The 23806-nt window shown below is 38.9% G+C and overlaps 1 protein-coding gene across 1 annotated transcript in view; it reads right to left on the reverse strand.

Moving 5' to 3' along the window:
* Window positions 1-2856: 2856 nt before the first annotated feature.
* LOC127423608 (PH and SEC7 domain-containing protein 1-like) overlaps window positions 2857-23806 on the reverse strand; it is a 76165-nt gene continuing 55215 nt past the window's right edge. The window contains exon 13 of the mRNA XM_051668061.1: window positions 2857-2976. Within this exon, the coding sequence (XP_051524021.1) occupies window positions 2953-2976 (24 nt within the window). The 3' untranslated portion in view covers window positions 2857-2952. The remainder of the gene's footprint in view (window positions 2977-23806) is intronic.

Here is a 23806-nt window from a genome sequence, read left to right on the forward strand (position 1 = left end):
GCATGAAGTTCAGCTGTACCTGTTATTTTAACAGTGAATTCTTGTGTCATATCCACGACATGTTTGGACATGTGATGTTGATCCACTGTTCACAGGAATTGTCAGGAAACTCCTTTCTACAGATTGCTTTACCATTATAGATTGCAGTGCCATAAAACTTGTCAGGATCTGAACAATAACATTTTGAATGAATAAAAATACAGTAGCATATCATAAATTCTGTTACAAAACATATGACAAAGCTCACTACAGAAAGTACCGTATCACATGCAACTATCAAAGTTGATATACAGCATTGCTGCCCTAAAAAATGAACTACTTTATATTTTACTTAATTTCCTTACTTCTGAGCTTTAAATCACAAGGACAATTTTATATTGCAGTATAAGATAACTGATACTCTTACCAGGACCAATGAGTTCACAGACAGCAGTGGAGGTCCAAACCAGTACGAACATTTGTACAACACTTACGACTTTTACTTCTGAAATAAAAGAATGGCAAATTTCTATATCTGATATGTAAAGTGGTGACTAGAAAGTGTATGCACACATGATTACATGATTTCTATTGATGATAACAATGATTACACAAAAGTCTATTTCCATATGTACCTTAGAAATATTTTCAAAACACTTAAATCATTGGATGTAAAAGAGGTTATCATAGTTTACTGTAGAGTATAAAGATTACTGACATACAATACATATTAAAGACTCGTACTTGCTGTGTGTATGTTTTCTGTCTGTCTGAATTTCCCCACAGACCAGTTTCTATTCGTGTCATTGCATGCGCAGGGGAAGTTATAGTGTCAGTGGGTATTCGGGCTTAGGTTTGTGGATATGTATGGGGCCATGCTTTGATGAAATATCAGAATATAATCCACTTTATATTAAAAGTTAAAATTCTTACATCTCTGGGGTGTCATTTATATAAAGTAAATCATTAAATATTACTGAAACTAAAACTAAATGGTCCCACAAACTTTTGTCTCAGCCTCGGATACACTCAGATCAGAAGCTGTGTGCAAGTTCAGGTTTACTGAAGTCTGAATGTAGTTTATAGTTTACTGTAGGTGGGAACAAACCTCAGTATTTAAGAGGACAATAGAGTTAACTTCAAACATCTGTGTTGTAAAATTGGATGTGGCTTAGTGAGCATTAGGGTTAATGTTTCAGAAAAAACATGAACTCTTTTAGAAAATTAAAATTCTTACTTGCTCATCTGAAACCTGCCTGCCGATCACTGATCATTTCTTTGGATGCCTTTAACATCTTCACTGACACCACATATGACATCACATATGATATATTTATATGACACCACATATGTTATATTCATGTTTCCTAAATTCATACAAAATTTTGTGTGGGTAACAGTCCTACAGACCAAAATTGCCCATGTTGTCAGCCATGTACAAGTTTTATTCCTGCAGGGGGCGCTTGATGCTCTGAAAACCGAATCCTCCATGCATACGCATTTAAATATTTTTTTATCCCTTCTGAGACATTTACCACTGGATAGACATTTTTAATAAAAACTGATAATTGCAAGGATTCATAACCATGAATGAAAATCCCCCTCTCCATTATCTAAAAAAAGATTTTTAAAAATCCTCATTAATTAATAATAATTGACTGTGATTGGCCCATCCTGGCCAGTACTGAGAAAAGTAACAGATACCACATGACACCACCATGTATGGTAGAGGGGGATTGTGGGGCGATACCAGAACACTTTTATATAGGGGAGCCTACAAGCATAGCCTAAAATAGCATAATGTGGTGGTCCCATAGACATTCTATGGGCAGTACACTGGCGAGGAGACAAGAGGCCATTTTTATTAATGGATGTCTATGGAGGAGATGCTTTATTACGCTGAATAAACTGCTTTTGGAAACAGTTCATCATCAATCTTGAACATGTTTTACATTACTTTTTGAATGAACTATGTGTGGAGTTTACTACGATAAAATTGCTGTTTTATAAGAGCAGACATAGACAATTTTGCGACAGGTAGGTGTCAGTTTACAGCTCTCCCCATTTGTTTGTATAGTATCCGCAAATGGTGACTGTCATAACACACCAGTTGACCGCTACACTCTCCACAATGTTAGAAACGCTCTGTATAGTCAAGTCATTTTTATTTGTATAGCGCTGTTCACAACACACATTGTTTGAAAGCAGCTTTACAGAAAATCATGCATTAACAGAAAATGAAACTGTAATATCTACAAAGTCTTCATTGTGTAGTTTGAATAAATACAATTGTGAATTGTGTATAAAAATAACAAATTAAGTAATCATTTTATTTAGAACCCCAGTGAGCAAGCCGAAGGCGACTGTGGCATCTAGGAACACAAAACTCCATAAGATGTTGTTTGATGGAGTAAAATAATCTTGGGAGAAACCAGACTCACTGTGTGTCCAGTTCCCCTCTGGCTAAACCACATACTAAAATATTTAATTACAAATATTCAAACAAGGATAGATGCATGATCCCCACTTCAATGACTCTGACACATTTTGGAACGCAACTACGCATGAAATCAAGCTAAATCCATCTGCGTTCACGTACTTGTGTAGAGTTTTTTTTTTGGCCAAAGATGTACAAAATTAAGAGACCCCCCACCCCCCACCCCCCCCCTTCAAAACATCCCGTATTGAAGCACTCAAACTAGATTGCTTCTCTTTGCAAAATCTCAACCCATATCAAATTTTAACAGGCAAGATTGCATCGCAATTAGGGTTGCAAAGGGGCGGAAAAGTTCCGGTAAATTTCCAGAAACTTTCCAGAAACTTTCCATGGGAGGTTAAGCTGGGGGATTTTGGAAACACTGGGAAAAACTTTGGGCACTTGGCTATTTGCTGCTGCATCTTTGTGGTATTCTCAACATAGGTCTTTGCACAGCCTTTCCTTCTACATTGGCTGAGGTGAAATGTATCCACACATCAGATGGTGCACGTGGCATTGTTCTGCAGAATAAGATTAGAAAAAAGCTTGTAAAAAACACTAATGCAATGCCATGCACAGATATATAAATAGTTAGCTAAACAATTGGAATATTCTGGAATGGTAAAAATATTTTACAATTGATGCTGGACAAATGAATAGAAATAGGCTAGATGAAAAGATGAACACTCCTCAGTCAGCATGCTAAATCAAACTATAACCTCTGTTCTTGTATGATAACAGAAAACTGGCTAGCAGAAGAAACAGCATCACAGTTGAGCTAGCTAGCACCATGATAGCTAGCCTCTTAAATTGTCAATGAAATGGTGTTAGCTAGCTTACATTTAGAATATCTGATATACTGGCTAGCTAGCTACTGTATAAACACATTTTGATTTAGTATTTTCTAGTTAAACTTTAATACCATAGATCAAATATATTTACCCTAATAATACCATCAAAACTTGACTGGATGTAGTCCTTGGGCTCAATGCAGTACTGTGACTTCAATATTCCTGCTGTAGTAAGTAGCCTACAGTAAGTAGTGTGCTGTGTGCTTGTGATTGAGGAATGCGCAGGGTAGAATTTCAACTGAATTTGCATTAAATCTGGTTGTTTTAACCAAGATTATGCTGTAAGATTTTTTTTTTTTTTTTTTTTTTTCAACTACATTTAAGTTCCCTGTTATAGGCTAACTTGCAATTTTGCTAATTTCTTTATTCCCATTAATTCCCGTTAATTCCCATGGAAAGTTTCCAACTTTGACAATTCCAGGAATTTTGCAACCCTAATCACCATTAATACACCTAGAGGAATACTGAAGTTTGAATGTAGTTTATTGTTTGCCTAAAAAAAATGTGTTACTTGCATCAGTACACATATTGCTCCACCATTGTGCTCTAGAGCTATAGGTGCTTCCCTAGATTGCTTTGGGATGTCCATAAAAAAACTGTATAATACATTTTGGAATTACTGGTTCCTCCCTGCTTCACTCCCTCCTTTCTCATTCCTTAAACCACGCTGGACAACCCTATGGCGTCACTCGACAGGGAATCAGTCCAAGTATAAAAGTCTCTCAGTCAGTCGGTTGAGCTCAAAATAACTACAGTCAGCTTGTGCTATTGTGCTCTGGGAATTTTTTTTGGTTTTGTTTTTTTGCAGTGCTAAAATACAATAAACATCTTTATAAAAGAAAGACTGATCAGTTTCATTATAGTTTAAGTTATTTATTTATGGCTGTACAAAGTGAACCACACATGAAAGACCATGAACAAAGTGAGAAAAAATGAAATAAAAAAATAAAATTAAAAAAATAAACAAAAAACCTAGACAAAACAATTTAGTGTTTCCTTCACTTTTCTGTATAGAATACTTGTATTTTCCTCATTTACAATAATAACAAGCTTTAACAAGCAGCAAATCCTACATCAACATTCATCAAGTGTCAATTAACAAAGAAAAGTATGCATATATTCACATTGTAGATGACTTTAGCCAGTTTTGGTGAAGAACAGACAAACTTCGTAGGAGCAACATTGAAAAATATATATACACTAATAGGTTATCAATTTTCAACCAGTGTGACATTTTAACTAGTAGGTGGTGCTGTCATTAAACTGTTATGGTAAGGATGGGGTGCTGTCGCTGTCCTATTCTGCATATCGTGCCCCCCTTCGGCATATTGTGCCGCTGTTTTGCGGCCCTCTTCAGCCTGTTGCACCCCGTTCTGCATAACGCGGCGGCCCGTTTCAGTATATCGCTGCCCATTCGGCCCCATTTCGTGGCCGGCCCACCAGGAAAAGTCCCGGTTCTCCCAATGGACAGTCCGCCCCAGGTTGCATTCATAACATTGCCACAAGGCATGCTATAGTGGACATGAGTGTGAACTGTCCACTTCTATGATGAGTTTTCTCTTTCAGGGCAACTACTGTGTTAATGTGCGTTCTTGCGGACAGTTCACACTAATCTCACTAAACCTTATTCACAGGGCCATCTTTGATTTTTGATGGGAATGACAACGAGGCTGTGAGATATAGACGTATAATCTCTTCAATGGGTTGTACAGTTGTTTAAAGTGATTTTTGATTCTTCCGCTGATGAAACATTAAATAAATATCTTTCCAAGAAATTTCAGTAGACAAAAAACTCCAGACAACATGAGTTTTAGAAAACAATTAGATGTGATTTAGGAGCTTTTTGAAAGCTTAGTACACAAGTATGTGAACACAGATCCAATCAGTTTGACACGGCACTGACAACGCGCGATCCAGTTGAACATGCTTAACTTGTGTTACCGTTACGGAAACAAACCTCAGTACTTAAGTGGCGATAGAGTTACCTTCAGATTTCTCTGCCATTAAACTGGATGTGTCATTTTTCAGGTAAAACCTGTTTCACACTGTATGATTTTCGCTATGATTCTGCCATCTGAGATGAATTTCGTGGAATCCTAAGGGATTTCTGTCATCATAGGGAAAAAAACAGCATTCTTACATCGTTTAGTGTGACATGCTCACTGACGGTTGACTAATTCCACTTGTGATGATCTTTAGCCTCCAACGAAGTTCTGACACTGTCCTGCAAGCTATAGCTTGATTTTCCTTGTGCGGCACCATTTTAATTTCACTCATCTATGCGGATGAGACAACGTGACGTGAACTGATGACTTAAAATGCCCAGTCAACGCTGTCAATTGTGAGTTACACCGTATACACAAAGGCTTGAGGATGTCTACACTGGACGCATCGAAATCTTGTTGGCAGGAATAGCACCAGTGTGTGCACTGCAGGCCATTTACTGTCAGCATGGTGCGGCAGTTGATGTCGCACAGTCTGTCTTGGTATCTTAATGGGGTCATATCTTACTGTCTGAAATGCAGCAATTGTAAAATACAGAAAAAATCTTAAAGTGTGTATCAGGCTTAAGTTACTATAAATATATTGACTAAATATGTTGACCTTACTTGCTTGCTAATGTTCTCTTCAAACTGATAAATCGCAATAACAGTAGTTTACTTAAAAGAGAAAACTCACCACAGAAGACAGTTCACACGAATCTCGCTATAGCTTTTCTTACGTCAATGCTGAGAATGCAACGCTTACTTGCGTTGAGTTATGATACATTTCAAAATGCAACGACATGTGAACTCAAGCTAGCGTTGCAATATGCTGTGTTCATGTAGTTGTGTAGAGTATGTTTCGGCCCTTATACAGTGCATGTCACTGAAGAGATGGTAAATCTATCCCTCACAGCCTCGTTTTCATTCCCGTCAAAAACCAAACATGGCACTACACTGAATTAGGTCTGTAGTGGCTCGTGACTACATTGAGAATGTATCGCATGCCGTTTAGTCAAAACTCTGTGCAGGCCAGTCAAGTTGGAACAGGAAGGTGTGCAGTCATGTTGGAACAGGAAGGGACCATCCCCAAACTGTTCCCACAAAGTTGAGAGCATGGAATTGTCCAAAATCTCTTGGTATGCTGAAGCATTTAGAGTTCCTTTCACTGGAACTAAGGGGCCAAGCCCAGCTCCTGAAAAACAACCCCACACCATAATCCCCCCTCCACCAAACTTCACAGTTGGCACAATGCAGTCAGACAAGTACCGTTCTCCTGGCAACCACCAAACCCAGACTAATCCATCAGATTGCCAGATGGAGAAGCGTGATTCGTCACTCCAGAGAACGCGTCTCCACTGCTCTAGAGTCCAGTGGCGGCGTGCTTTACACCACTGCATCCGACGCTTTGCATTGCACTTGGTGATGTATGGCTTGGATGCAGCTGCTCGGCCATGGAAACCCATTCCATGAAGCTCTCTACGCACTGTTCTTGAGCTAATCTGAAGGCCACATGAACTTTGGAGGTCTGTAGCGATTGACTCTGCAGAAAGTTGCCGACCTCTGCGCACTATGCGCCTCAGCATCTGCTGACCCCGCTCTGTCATTTTACGTGGCCTACCACTTTGTGGCTGAGTTGCTGTCATTCCCAATCGCTTCCACTTTGTTATAATACCACTGACAGTTGACTGTGGAATATTTAGTAGCGAGGAAATTTCACGACTGGACTTGTTGCACAGGTGGCATCCTATCACAGTACCACGCTGGAATTCACTGAGCTCCTGAGAGCGGCCCATTCTTTCACAAATGTTTGTAGAAGCAGTCTGCATGCCTAGGTGCTTCATTTTATACACCTGTGGCCATGGAAGTGATTGGAACACCTGAATTCAATTATTTGGATGGGTGAGCGAATACTTTTGGCAATATAGTGTATATCTTTACATAATCTATCCAGAAGTTCATTATCTGCAAAAAATGTAAAAAAAAAAACAGAGGCATAAATATAAATGGCATATTTTGTAATATGTTCCCTGAAACTGTTTTATTTTCATTGTGTTCTCTCTTTAGCAAACAAGCAATGCATTCATGTGAACATTCAATGTTCTAGACTCATCTCAATATAAATGTACTCTTTGGTTTCACAGTTTCTTTAAAGAAAAACCATTTTTCAATGGTATACTGTACCATATAATTTCAATGGTCCTTCAATAGAAATCAATGCAATACCGTCACCTTGTGGGCTGTTAGGATGATGAAAAAACAGCCACACCCGTTGAAATACCTGTGAAATACCAATGTCATACACTGATTGTAAAAATTCCCTGATTAAAAGAATTGTTTAAATGTTGTTAAATACAATAAGGCACAATACTGATATATCCTAGTAATGCTACCTCTAGTTCTTGTGAAATCAGACCAAATTAAAGAAGTGCGTTGCTGCATCAACTCAGATTTTGTACATACTTTGTTTATGTGTTGTTTGGAATCTAAAACTAAAGTCTGTAAAAGAGTTCATGTGCATTTTCATATCTTTCTCAGCACTCTGAAATATTTATTACTTTCAGGCCAAAAAGTCTTGATTGATATCTTAAGAATCGTGATTGCTGACCTCATACAAATTGGTAGATATATAAAATGGTTCCCTTACAGTCCATATGCTTCAGAATCTCCTCATGGTACATTTATTTCCTTCTTTTTTTTCTTCCAGAATGGACGCTACAGTTGGAAAACAGTAAAACATTTCTAAATATGTGGGTGGCCTAAAATGTTAATATCTCCCATTTTGATCATGGCAGGGACAGAACTCAGAAAGACAGACAGTCAATTAAGGCTTATGTTTTAAGATCAAAACACATTTATTAGTATTTTCTTAGTCTTTTTATGGTGTAATTAAGGTCGCAATACCACATATGTTTCTAAATATTTTAACTTCAGGCGCCAGTTGAAGTTGAACATTTACAGTATACCCTGATGAGACTGTGAAGCATTTGGAAAGAAGGTTAAACGTTAGTCTATGTATCTTATATTTGAAATACTTAAGGGGGCTGAACAAAATATGAAAATGTTAGAATCTGCTAGAAATAATTTACAGGCCCAGTTTTAGGTCACCAACAACTAAGCAAGCTATGAACAAAATCTAAGTTTGTGGAGTAACAGCCTTATCTGATTTGACATGAACTGACCCTTATACTGTATTGTATTCCTTATTTGTAATTTGCTTTGGATGTGTCTAAAGTAAATCTAAAGAAATAGTTGCAAGCATTTAAGGGCCTATTACAACCAAATGATGGCCCATTTTTTATTACACTCTAATATATATATATATATATGCAAAGCTGTCATTGCTGCACGTTTGATGAGAACTCTTTGAAGTAGTTTAAGAAGTTCTGAAAAATTTTTTTCATATTGTAATAGTAATTTATCACGTTATTAATGTCCTGATTATACATTGTGATCAGTTGAATGCCACTTTGGTGAATAAAAGTACCAATTTCTTTCCATAAGAGCAAAATCTATACATTATTCCAAACTTTTGGCTACCAGTGTGTGTGTACATATATTGGCCTGTTTTAAGATTTGCTCATTTTAAATTAATAACAAAATTCCATCATATTGAATTTGGTCATTTTTAACTAAATTAACTTAATAAACTTATTGTGAAAATATGTATTATTATTTTGTATTATATTTTATTAAAGATTAAATAAAAAAATTTTTAGGGTACAATTATGCATTAGCCTAGTCCTTGGGGCAAATGAACAGGCAGAATCCAAATAATTGATCCTTATTTAAATTTTTTATCTTTGATCATATTTACATTTCTTGTTATTATCTATTTAATTATATTTTTATAGCATCTCTTCTCTCATTCTTATAATGTATAGACAGTATAACATATAATTTAATCTTGCCATACAGTATATAAACAAGAAAGTTTGATGCAAAATATTCTTAAATTTGTGTTTCTCACAAATTCATTGCCCAGATTGGCTCAGAAAAAAAACAAAAAAAACACAGAGCATATAGAGGATAACAGGGGTAGTCATCACACTTGTTTTATGTTGCAGTTTTGTGTAATTTATACATAATTCATAATTTATGACAAGATGATCTGGTCTCACCAACAACTTATTTGAATACACATTTACTGATAATATACATGAATAAATACACTATTACAATAATGAATACAATATGTTGTGTAATTAAATAAAAACACCCTTAAAGCAATTAAGTATGGACTGTTTTAGTTACAATGTTGAATCACTGTTGTTTTGCTAGATTTCCATGCGTGTGGATTTGACTTTGTGACTTTCATTTTGACAGTCGAATTCCCAGTAAATATGCATATTTAGACAAAATTATGCGTACACGTTACGTCGGTTGCGTCCTAAACCAAAGTCAGCTACCTTGTTGCAATGCTGACCCATCAGTAAATGACATAACAGACAGCGTTTGTGTACGCAGGTACCTCTGGAAACTGGCTTCGGACAGGCTTCCTAGGCAGCGCTACGTCACATCGTTGATAGGATACTAGCATTTATTTAGTTCAACCGAACCACAGGTCTAATAATCTAGAACAAAACAAGAGAGTTTTGGTGATAACCAAGCATATATTTAATAACTACAATAGGGCTTAAGTGTATCCCTCACAGCCTCGTTTTCATTCCCATCAAAAATTAAAGATGCTGCTACAGTGAATAAGGTCTTTAGCACCCCTTGTGGCAACGTTGAGATTGCAGTGCGTACTTGCATTATGTTATGTATGTGTGACACATTGTGGAATGAAACTATGCATGAAATTGAACTTGCGTAGCTAGAAACATCTGTGTTCACCTAAAAGTGTAGAGTAGCATATGTTTCAGCCTTAAGATGCACAAAATTAAGAGGTCCCCCCCATCCCCCCCTTTCAAAACATCCCGTGTTGAAGTGCTCAAAATGCTCAAGCACCTCAACCTGATGCTTTTCAATGCAAAATCTCAACCCATATCAAACTGAAACAGGTATTGATAGATTGCATCACCATTAATACACCTGGAGGAATACTGAAGTTTGAATGTAGTTTATAGTTTGTCTAAAAAAAATTCCGTTGTTACTTGCATCAGTACACAGATTGCTCCATCACTGTGCTCTGGATCTATAGGTGCTTCCCCAGATTGCTTTGGGGTGTCCCTAAAAAAACCCGTATAATAAGTTGTTTTGGAATAATGAGATTTCCAACATTACCGGTTCCCCCTTCTTCGCCCCTTCCTTCCTCATTCCTTCACCCATGCTAAACTCAAACCCTCTGATGTCACTCGACAGAGAATCAGTCCAAGTGTAAATTCTCTCAAATAACTACAGTCAGCTTGTGCTGTTGTGCTTTGGGGAGCATTTTGCAATACTAAAATACAATGAGTGACTTTATACAAGAAAGATTGATCAGTTTCATTATAGTTTAAGCTATTTATTTCTAGCTTTAAAAACAGAACTTTTTACATATGAAAGACAAGGAGCAAAGTGAGAGAAAGAAAAAGAAACCTAAACAAAACATTTGAGTGTTTCCTTCACTTTTCAGTCTATAACAACATCTGTATTTTCTTCATTTACAATAATACAAGAAAATGACACATATATTCACATCAGAACATGACACAAGGTGCATATGAGATAAGACAATAATTCCATGCTGTTTATGTACATTCAGGTGCTGCTTAAAATACTGTATAACATGATACTCATATTGGTCAGAGACATCTAAACCAGACAAGTGGTTATGCCAAGACAACTTTCCTAAGTGTAAACAAAATGACATATCAATATGCATTAAAACACACAAAAACAAACCCCTTAACACATAAGTGGATATCCACTCTTGCTTATGGCATTTGTATGAATGCAGACAGCGTGATCTGCTGATAGAAAATGGCACTGAAACAGTATTACATACAGTATTTGACACCTGAGCAGAGAATGGCTTTCCAAAACTATATACCATCATGCTCTCTGGACATACTGTGCTGCAGTGTATTGAAGGCACAACAGCAGATTTCTTCAGTGAAATAAAAAATAAATTATTACAACCATCTTTAGAGATTATTATAAGCCTTCAATAATTGAACTGCATTTTAATTAATAAATAAATAAGATAAGAAGAAGAAGAAGAAGAGTTTGGTTTTCACTGTTGTTACAAATTAAAAATTATATAGGCTTCAATTAATCCAAGCCAATTTTAACGTAGTCTGATCAGATAGATCAATAACATGCTGTCATTTCATAGAAATGAATATAAAACAAAAGACAAAGAAGCTATGCATTATTGGTCCACTAAAATGGGTTCTTCAATGGCTGATGCCTGTACCGTTATATAGTAAACAGGCTGGCTGATGGCAGATATAATGCTGATCCATAATACACAGAACTGGTTAAATATAATGAACTTTTACACAATATTTAAATAGCATTCCCAAAAAATAAACTGACAAGGCCAGCTTCAGATTTTGACCATATCTGTTAATGAGCCCATTAGCACGGTAGAACTGATCAAAGATCTAAACGCATCAGCACGTTTAAATGCACGTTCTTACACCGATTATGCTTAATAAACCGACAACGTATGTGGTCATGTAAACGCAATAAACCACGTTCCTTTATCGGCGTAAAGGCCATAAACGTCTTACGAATAACCCGATCGACACGTGTGGATTTTTTGCACATTACACAGATTTTGCGTGCTATGTAAACACCTTACTTGGTGTTCTTACAATCTGTGCTACCTGCTCAGGATGTGCTACCAGCAGTAAAAACTGTGATATATAAAGTTAAAACATGGGTAGCACATGTCGGGAGGCATGGGAGAACCTGTCGTTATGTACTAAAACAGCATGAAACGTGTTAAAAACCTAGGTAGCAAATCTTGTCAGGCAGATAATACCTATCAGGATGTGCTACCAGCATAACTATCAGATAGTGTGATATGGTGTGTGTAGGATCTCATAGGTTGAAGAATCATTCATTTCCATGCTCAGAGGCCCCTGGAAATTCATCATAAGTCAAAAACTTAGAGAATGACAAAATGGCACCCCATAGTCTGGCCTGGCACCGCTAAATGAAATGAAGAACATCTGGCCAACAAAACAAGCAACAGAAGATCTGTGAATGAAGAGGACCCCTTCTCGTAGATGTCGTAAATCAGGGAATCCCCTTTGACCCCTGTGTTAGATCACACTCCCTGGAAACCCTGGGAGAGGCTAAAACACACTCTGTTTTTGTCCTTCGATATAAACCAATTTGCTACACTTAAACTAGACTCATCAGATCATGAGACATTGTGATCAGTATTTTGCAAATAGCAACTAATGAAAGTCACTTTGTTTCATTCATCTAGTAACACATGAACACCTAAAATGAGACAATTCCTGTCACATGCTAAAAAACTCACTAAAGAGCTAAAGACCCTCATGTTTGCATGATTCTAATATGAAGACATCTCATCTTAATCCATGAACATTACACACAAAGTCACTGTACTTCAATGAGTTAACCCTATAAAATGCACAGAATATCCCTTTTTGTACAGTATTGTATGCAATACCTAACCTTGCTAGATCTCTGAAAATGATGTGTTATGACTTGTGATCACTTTTATAACTGACAAATTAATGATTATAGACTGATGTACCTTTTAAAATATGTGTAGTGATTTGTAATCACTTATAACTGACAAATCGATGAGTATAATCTTTAATCTTGTATTATTCATGTCATTCTACTAAGAATGGTAACTATTCAAGGCTTAACCTGATAATACAGTGCATCCGGAAAGTATTCACAGTGCTTCACTTTTTCTACATTTTGTTATGTTACAGCCTTATTCCAAAATGGATTAAATTCATAATTTTCCTCAAAATTCTACAAACAATACCCCATGATGACAACGTGAAAGAAGTTTGTTTGAAATCTTTGCAAATTTATAAAAAAAAAGAAAAAAAAAGAAAAAAAAAAAAAAAAAAAAATCACATGTACATAAGTATTCACAGCCTTTGCCATGACACTCAAAATTGAGCTCAGGTACATCCTGTTTCCACTGATCATCCTTGAGATGTTTCTACAACTTGATTGGAGTCCACCTGTGGTAAATTCAGTTGATTGGATATGATTTGGAAAGGCACACACCTGTCTATATAAGGTCCCACAGTTAACAGTGCATGTCAGAGCACAAACCAAGCCATGAAGTCCAAGGAATTGTCTGTAGACCTCTGAGACAGGATTGTATCGAGGCACAGATCTGGGGAAGGGTACAGAAAAATTTCTGCAGCATTGAAGGTCCCAATGAGCACAGTGGCCTCCATCATCCTTAAATGGAAGAAGTTTGGAACCACCAGGACTCTTCCTAGAGCTGGCTGCCCGGCCAAACTGAGCGATCGGGGGAGAAGGGCCTTAGTCATGGAGGTGACCAAGAACCCGATGGTCACTCTGACAGAGCTCCAGTGTTTCTCTGTGGAGAGAGGAGAAACTTCCAGAAGAACAACCATCTCTGCAGCACTCCACCAATCAGGCCTGTATGGTAGAGTGGCCAGATGGAAGCCACTCCTCAGTAAAAGGCACATGACAGCCCGCCTGGAGTTTGCCAAAAGGCACCTGAAGGACTCTCAGACCATGAGAAACAAAATTCTCTGGTCTGATGAAACAAAGATTGAACTCTTTGGCCTGAATAGCAAGCGTCATGTCTGGAGGAAACCAGGCACCGCTCATCACCTGGCCAATACCATCCCTAAAGTGAAGCATGGTGGTGGCAGCATCATGCTGTGGGGATGTTTTTCAGCGGCAGGAACTGGGAGACTAGTCAGGATCGAGGGAAAGATGAATGCAGCAATGTACAGAGACATCCTTGATGAAAACCTGCTCCAGAGCACTCTGGACCTCAGACTGGGGTGAAGGTTCATCTTCCAACAGGACAACGACCCTAAGCACACAGCCAAGATAACAAAGGAGTGGCTCCGGGACAACTCTGTGAATGTCCTTGAGTGGCCCAGCCAGAGCCCAGACTTGAACCCAATTGAACACCTCTGGAGAGATCTGAAAATGGCTGTGCACCGACGCTCCCCATCCAATCTGATGGAGCTTGAGAGGTCCTGCAAAGAAGAATGGGAGAAACTGCCCAAAAATAGGTGTGCCAAGCTTGTAGCATCATACTCAAAAAGACTTGAGGCTGTAATTGGTGCCAAAGGTGCTTCAACAAAGTATTGAACAAAGGCTGTGAATGTGAAGATGTGATTTTTTTTTTCATTTTTTATTTTTAATACATTTGCAAAGATTTCAAACAAACTTTCACATTGTCATTATGGGGTATTGTTTGTAGAATTTTGAGGAAAATAATGAATTTAATCCATTTTGGAATAAGGCTGTAACATAACAAAATGTGGAAAAAGTGAAGCGCTGTGAATACTTTCCGAATGCACTATATACGCTGACAATCAGATTTCTCATAATGTGTAATGTATTATCCATGTTGTAAAACCAATGAATTAACCAATAGGATTTGTGATCGGGTATTTTCATGTTTTGTTACTTATACGTGGAATATTCATGAAAGTATGTCATATTTAGTATGTTAATGCTTGCTTGTTTACGTAGAGAATGTTGATGACAACGAATGTCATGTCTCTTGCACCGTTTTCAAGATATAAAAGTTAATGATTAAACATGTACTATTTTGAATGGGAAATTTGTAAGAATCCTCCACACAAAGGATTGTAAATCAACTTTGAAAAGGACCGACCAGTTGACCATGTGACTCTGAAAAGCCACTTCTGATTGGCTCAGGACACATTTGGGGTGTTGCCAATCTCAATGCAAAACTCTCGTACCAAGGAAGAAGTCTCTCTCAATCTTCTCTCTTCTTCTTGCTTCTTCCACTTCCTCTGCAGCTCCTCATTCCTCCATGCCATTGCCCTCGTGGCTTGCAGCCTCCATGCCATGTAGAGTCCAAGGAAACTCGGGACAATAAGTCCCGAGGAAGCCTCTCACTCTCTGCTCTACGGTTCACACAATTGACGGGAGTCACGAGTCCTCCTTGCGGAATGCCACGCTTCAAAGCCCGCCTCATCCATCGACGCAACAGGCAACAGACATCCACGATCTATCAGTTACCACTCCAGGGGTGGCAGTCAGCGTCAATACTCGCTGAGCTACCAAGGCCCCTTATTACATTTATTTCTTAAATTTAGCTTTTATTTTGGGGGTAAACCGAGTGAAGTACTTTCAAGTGTGTATGTTTTTGATGGCAGCTTCACTCTTCTGGATAAGCAGTTTTCTATATGTCTTAATGTGCCTTATATGTAGTCTGACTGTGCTGCACGCTTTACAGTGAATGAGCACTCTGCTCTCTTTCATCTAATACAGCATTTCCCAAACGGGGTGCCATCTGGCGAGATCAGGGGTGCCTTGTGAAAATATCCTTCAAGCATTTTTAAAAATCCCAAAATGCATTTTTAACGTCTTAAAAAACAGAAAATCATACATTTCTTAATAGAATACATTTCTAATAATATTATTATTATTACTGCTGTTGCGTCTCTCTCTGTCACTCGCACGCAGCATTCTGCTGCTCATTGTGCTCATTGGTCTCTAGACAAACGTGCAGCGAGCCATGCTATACCATGTCTCTTCAAGTGAATGACACAATAAACAATCGCTCCTGTTTGTAATCATCGAACTGTCTACAATGCAAGCGTGCGATATCTGAGCGATCTTTTTGCCTTGTCACACTGTCGTGTTCACTCATATTACAGCTGCTTTGATAACAAAGGCAGAAATATGCAAAAACGCTTTGTGTGTAATGCTTCCAGAACAGCTGTGGGGTGAAGAAAAATTCTTCAGATTACTTCATCCTTTTAAACACATGATACATCTCTCATCTCCATCTGACCTGTACTGGTATTTCCTCTGCCTTGTGAATTAATCATTTTAATAATAACCAGGCCTGTTTAACGATTTACATAAAATAAAAAATATATTATTATTAATTTACATGCATAATATTTAAAATATCATCTTATGATCCCTTTCTTATACATCTTATTTTCTATTTTCGATAAATATCTGATTTAGCAGCAAGGTCCCCTTTTTCAGGATTTTGACGTTGTGTCGATGTAGTGACACTAGGGGTCCCTATACGAAACGCCACAACTAGCTGAACCGTGTTACGTGGACTGCTGGTGCAGGTGCAAGCAAGCTGCTACATGCGTAGTAGCAGGTGCACCGGTCTGCACCTAGCCTCCCCCAACGCCCCAAAAAACGTTGTATAGTTCCCCACATCCCTGGTGGGAAGAGACGTATCTAGTATGGAAGCAGGCCATGCCAGATGGTGCCCCGTCCCTGAGAAAGAAGGTCCTTCCTCAGGGGAATTCACCAGGGAAGGGCTGTCGCGAGGAGCGTGAGGTCTGAGAACAAAGTCTGGGTGGGCCAATATGGTGCCGCGAGGGTGACCTGCTCCTCGTCCTCCCTGACCTTGCACAGGGTCTGTGCAAGTAGGCTCACTGGGGGGAATGCATACTTGCGCAGCCCCCGGGGCCAGCTGTCGAAAGCAAACCATAGGAAGGGTCTGTGTCGAGGTAGAACCGAGATGTGAAAGTACACGTCCTTCAAGGTCTACCGCCGCGAACCAATCTTGATGCAAAATGTGCTTTGGCATTAGCATCGCCTGCCCTAGTGCTCGCGCCATGACCTTTGTGGCCCGGAGGGTGAGGTTGGTCGCCGAGCGCAGCTCCTGCATCACATCAGGATCAGGACTACCCACGTGCAGTTCCTTTAGTGCATGCAGGGCAGAGGCGGCCTGACCAGTGGCGCTGTAGGCTTTGGCCGTCAGAGACGACGTCATCCTACAGGCCTTGGAAGGGAGTGCCGGGCTATCCCACCAGGTGGCTGTGCTTTGTGGGCACAGGTGCACTGCAACCGCATTATCCACCTGAGGGACCTCCATATACCCGTGGGCCGCCCCGCCATTGAGGTAGTGAGAGTGGATGAGCTGAGAGGTTGGTTTCGGGCAGAAAAAGGTGCCCTTCACGACCTCATCATCTCATCGTGCACTTCCGGGAAGAAAGGGACCTGGGGGGGGGGGGGCTATGAGCGGCGCCCCAAACCCAGGAACCAATCATCTAGCTGCGAGGGCCAGGGGAGGGTGGAAGGTTCCACTCCAACCCGACACATGCGGCAGCCCTGGCAAGCATGGCGGTCATCTCGCCATCAGCCTCAGACTGGGCGGGCCAACCCGAAGGTGGCAGCCCAGTCGAGTCCTCGGTATCTGATATTGCCAGTACGCTCTCCGATGCAGCGATCGAGCACTCATCCCGCTCCGGAGCTCCGAAAGAGACACTAAGCTGGCCCTGGGGTGAGCTGGTCTCCTCTCGGAACTCGCCGGGGGCAAACGAGAGTGCTGTGGAATGGGAGATCCACGGGGATTTACCCGGTGGAGCTGTGCCCATTGAAGCCCCCAAATCGCCTCCAGCGACCGCTAGAGTTGCTTTCCCCCGGAAGAAGGAAAGCCGCGACCACAACGTTGCCATGGTCATATTCTCGCATTGAGAACATGAACCATCCACAAACGCTGCCTCAGTGTGATCGCTGCCCAGACACGTGAGGCAGCGCCCGTGGCCGTCAGAAGCGGAGAGATAGCGACCGCATCCAGGAATCACACAAAGACGGAAAGCAATCTTTATAAAAATGCATCTTTAAAAAGATGTTCAACATCAATGTGTGTGCTCTAATAGAGAAAATATACTCTTTAGCAGGAATATACACTCTTTTAGCGTTGTCGAATGCCCAGGGGCGAAATATGTACTCGTCATGCAGAAGGACAGAAAGCCGCTGGAAATGCACTGTATATCCAACAGCATACACTTCTTAAGAGGTCAACAGCAGTAGTATTCAGCTCGCTGATAGTACAACCGCTCGGCTCCGAAGAAAAAATCTGAATAAGTGGTTGCGAGCCAGCTCCTTTTAAACCCGTATGTCTGGGGGAGTGGCATGCAAATTCCACTCGCCAAATCTCATTGGCCTTTTCTCAAAGATCTGAGATGTTCGAGCCTCTCAAGAGTGACCCCTAGTGTCACTACATCGACACAACGTCGAGTGAGTGACAGAAGAGGAATGTAGGTTGTAAACTAAAAAATCATTCCATCTGAATAAAACTAAAGGTGAAAATTGATGAAAGAAGTAGTCCCATGAGATTTAGATGAGATTGTTATTAAAATTTGGATCGTTTAGTATTATGAGTTTTACCACTGCAAATTTGCTGATTTGGTACTCCATATTGAACACTTAAACATAATTGTTCTTTTTGCTGTTCGAAATGCTTTGGCAAGGCTTCATGACATAAACAGAACAAGCGGACAGAATGCAGAAAAAATTCCCAGCCAATTGAATAAAAGAAGCTAAAAGTAGACTTAAGTGAACACAAAGTTATCAAAAATCAGTTTTTTTTCTTTGTTATTATGGGGTATGGAGTATAGATTGATGTAAAAAAATATATATATAATTTAAGTATTTTTGCATAAGGCTGCAACATAAAAATATGTGAAAAAAATGAAGGGGTCTGAATACTTTCTGAATGTACTGTACACAAATAGGTAGAAAATGTCAGAAAGGTGTATGGTTGGCCTTGGAAAATTGCTAATCAATTTTCCACAAGCCCCCAGAAATGTATAAAAGGAGAAACCATGACTTGCAGCCAAGTTATAACAATTTTAACCAGTGTTTTGACATTTTAACATATAGGTGGTGCTGTCACCAAACTGCTGAAAGTAAGGACTAATACCAAGTGAAGTGTCATTTATACGGGAAACTGTTGCAAAGATAAGACACTGCTTCTTCTACAACATCCTCACCATCAAATTTGTTGAAATGTAACACGAAAAGTTTCGGTGTGTACCAGTATGGTCTGAGGACTATCAACTACAAAGTTGCAGATAATCCGATGATAAGTTCTTTCGGACGAGTTCAAATTCAAAAAATGCAAATTTTCGATACAAATCAAAATGGTGGAACATTGGGGAGTTTTCCTGTGCCATTTGCACTTTTGGCTTCCTCATTGGGGTTGTAGGGTTGCTAACCATCCCGTATTAAACAGGACGTCCCAAACGAAATAGCATCCCCTTCGAATCGTCCCGTATCCAGCTTTGTTCCACGATTCATAACCAAAGCTTGTTTCGTTTTCAGGTCTCCAGGTGTATGTCTTTATCGATAATGTGTTGTTTAGAGTATAAAATATGTTAAAATTGTCAAAAAAAACCCCCCAAAAAACATGTATCCCCAACATGTGCCGATACTTTACAGAGTTGTGATGAACTTTTTTTGACAGTGCCTCACCTGAGTTGGTAGATGACATGAAGCGATGGCCCGAGGTTAGTTATGCTGATATCATTAATTACTTTGAGTAGTTATCTAGTGGTGGTGATTTTGATTCATTTCAGTAGCTCGAGTCTTTTGAATCTGTTCACCAAAAAGATTTGTTCAGATTAGTTTATTGATTTGTTCATTGACCATTTCTGCAAATTATGCTTTTGCATCTGTCGATGGTGACAAATGACCGTCTTATGCAGCATTGTTATTCATGACCAGAACAAGTCTAATTGTCCTTTATTAAAATTTGCGTCTGTACAATTCTAAGATACTTCAGTGTTTTAGCATCATAAGCGTTTCCCCACAAATGACAACAAAGCATATCTATCATACTGTGAACTGCTGAGCACAACCTTTTATCAAACTATAAGATATAGATACTAACCTAAAAGTAATTGAGTTTAAATAAAGTCTGTGTCATTGTAATGTGTGGTCATCAATCACTTTTATTCATCCTGCCTCTTTTTATGTTGAATGAGATTGACGAACTGAACGAACAACATGCCTCCCCTCATTCAGTCAGTCAGTGTATTCTCATTCACTAACAAGATGACTGAGTCATTCATTTAATTTGCGAACGAGTTTACCAGTACATTCAGTTCATTCACGAATGAGACGTCTCATCTCGTTCAGACTCAAACAACTGACTCGCCTGGTTCAGTGAAGGGCGTATTTGTTCAGTGGGTGAAACCAATTATATGCTCCTTCAAAGCTGCACCCGAATGTAATTGGCTCATGCTATAGTCTTCACAGGCATGAAAATTCACCAAAGCATTCTCATGCTTCAAACTAGAGCTCATTACCTTGCTAAGGGATAGACGTCAGTGAACGAGAGATCTCAGTCAATTTATGGAATGGGGTTGCCACATTTGAAGTTGTAAAACACGGGACACTCGCTGGCTGACGTTTTCAGATGGTCTCTTACCACACCCATCACAATTTTAGCACAATGTGTGGACTTTTCAGATGGCCCCTTACCCACCTTAGGCAAAATTTCCAACAAATATCAAAGTTAAATTAATTATCATGAATGATTTAACTGTGATGCCATCGGACCAGCTTAAATACATGTCCTATACTGATTCGATACAGGACACATTTCATCTTTAAATATGGGATGATCCTGTATTTTACAGGACGATTGGCTTTGTGGCAACCATAGGCATTGCTAGACCCTATTTAGGAGGCATTCAGCCCCCTAAAAAAATCTGTGACATTGTGAGCTCTTTAAACATCAGCAGCACTAAACTAGTTTAAAGCGCGAGACTGCTTTGGTGGCTTTTCACACCAGTAAAGGCTGACTGCAGTGTGAGCCAGTAGCATTTGAGTGCAGGCTGTGAAGGAGCTGAATGAGGTGATTCGTGAGCAAGCAACGATTTGCGTTTTTCGACCGACTGAAGGAGAGGAAATTGTCATTCGTTTAGTTTGGTAATCTTTTTTTAACAAGGAGAGAAAGAGGCTGAATCAATTATGAGTAAAAGTGACTGATGACATTACAATGACTTCAGGATGTAATTGAAACTTATGATTAATTTTAGGCTAATACTGATGTCTGTTTTGTAGAGCTTGATAGTCATGCACAACAGTTCACAAAATTGCAGATATGCTTTGTTGTCATTTGAAAAGGAAAAACACTAATGATGCTTAAACACACTGAAATGTCTTTGTAGATTTGTAGATGTACATTTTAAAGTATAATTAGGATTCCTTCAGTAGGAGGAAACCTATTGTTTTTGTTAGTATTCTTATGATTATTATTATTCTTGTAGCTCTAAATTACCCAATAACTCAAGATCTCCTTGGTAAAAAATTTGAAATTTGGCACATTGATACTACTGGCCACGGGTAACTACCACACAAAAATGGCTCACGTGTGCCTATAGGTGGCGCTACAGGCCACACCCCAATTCATCCATTTTCAAAGTGATGCCTTTTCCACCCCATAAATCCAAAATTTCTGAAACCTGGTATATATGCCTCATTTCTCATGAGGAACAAAAAAGCCTCTAGAACCCATAGAGTCCGCCATGATGTTTTCCTGTACAATAAAAATTTGTCCAAAACTACAAAAATTGACGACTCCTGAACCATAGCTCCAATTGACTTGAAACTCGGTATGTATGTGTAGGATACATGTCTTTCAATATAATATGTAGCAAAAATGAATACAATACAAAGTGGCTGAAAGGTGCGCATTTATGTAAATGTCCACATTGTCTCAATATCCATATGTCCAAAAAATCTAATGCCATTTTGACTAATGTTTTTTCAAACCTAACAGGCTTCAAGATGACATCACTCTGATGTACTCTACAAAATGTCACCTTGATATGTCAAAAGATGACAGAATTACAGTTTACTATTATTTATCACTAACGCTAAAATAATGTTTTACAAATCCGCTAGTCATAAAACCGATACTTTGGTTCAATCACCAGTTCATATGAAGATTCTTGCAATGTTTAATAACAAATTAATGAAATGTTGTGTACATGTGTGAAGTACATGTCTCTACCATGCCAATTTTTACATAATTTGCAGTTTTGAGGAGGAATCCACATTGCTGCTTGCAGCTTTAATTAGACTTGTTTCTGTGAAGACTCTGTGCTGAATCACTCAAAAAACATAAGACATCCCTTAGTTGCCACCTCCTGGCATAAAAGTGTGATTAACAAAAATGGTCACCGAGCGAATCATGCCAAAATGACCAAATCTGAACACATTTTTTGAACGGGTTTATAAGACTTGAGTCAAGAGCTAATGACAGACAGAGAAACAGCATCTGGAGTTAATTCACTCCATGTACAGTGATAACAACAAATAATTGACATTTATTGTAATAATGGGTTTTTGTGGTGTTTGATGTAACTGTTATCTATGAAAGTTGCAAAATTGTTGATTCATGTTCTATTATTTTTGTTAATAAACGGAGAACAAAACAGGAATGATTAGGACATTTGAAACATGTTGTCAATAAATAGTTAGTTACGATAATATATGGTTTGTCTATGTCGGTTCAAGCGATTTTGGCCATTTTTATAACTTTATAAGTGTTTATTACAGAAAATTACAATATTCTCAATGAATACTAGCTGGCAAGCTTTAGTGACGCAAACACGGTTTAAAAACAAAACACTATTTACACAACAGAGTGGAATTCATAAAATGTGCACATATCACGGTCTCACTGGGGGCTGAGCCACCCTGAGATTAAAATCTTAGAATCGCCCCTGGTGGCAACTCTAACTGTGATCTGTGAATTCGTTCACTTAAAAGATTCAGTCAAAAAGACAGATTCGTTCACGAACGAAACATCATTAATAGCCAACTAACACTTAAAACAGTTGTTGATCTCCGTCTTGATCGCTCGTGCCTACATGGCTTCGTGGAGACCGCAATCAGAACACAGTCCAGCGACAATCGGAATCATCATGGCGCTGCCCAGTGGTTGGCCAAAAAAACGGTGGATTGAAGCACTTAAAATGCTCAAGCCTCTCAACTGATTTATTACAATGGAGACAGGAATTGATAGATTGCATCACCATTTATACACCTTCCTGGAGGTATACTTAAGTTTGAATGTAGTTAAAAGTTTCTCTAATAAAAAGTCGTTATTTGCATCATTGCTTGCGCCAATACACAGATTGCTCCACCATTGTGCTCTGGAGCTATAGGTGCTTCCCCTAAAAGTATATAAAAGCTATGGGGTGTTTGTCCCTAAAACATTTGGGTAAGTTGTTTTGGAATAATGAGATTTCTAACATTACCGGTTCCCCCTGCTTTGCCCCCTCCTTTCTCATTCCTTCACCCATGCAGGGATCAAATCCTCTGATGTCACTCGAAAGAGAATCAGTCAAAGTATAAAAATAACTATAGTCAGCTTGTGCTGTTGTGCTCTGGGGAAATTTTTTGCAATACTAAAATACAAAGAATGACTTTATACAAGTAAGACTGATCAGTTTCATTCTAGTTTAAGTTATTTATTTCTGGCTGTACAAACAGAACTTTTTACAAGCAAACCACATATGAAAGACCAGGAACAAAGTGAGAGAAGGAAGAAAAAAAAAAAAATCCCCTAAACAAAACATTTGAGTGTTTCCTTCACTTTTCAGTCTATAACAACATCTGTATTTTCTTCA

Source organism: Myxocyprinus asiaticus, chromosome 32 (assembly GCF_019703515.2).
Source record: "Myxocyprinus asiaticus isolate MX2 ecotype Aquarium Trade chromosome 32, UBuf_Myxa_2, whole genome shotgun sequence".
Lineage (NCBI taxonomy): Eukaryota > Metazoa > Chordata > Actinopteri > Cypriniformes > Catostomidae > Myxocyprinus > Myxocyprinus asiaticus.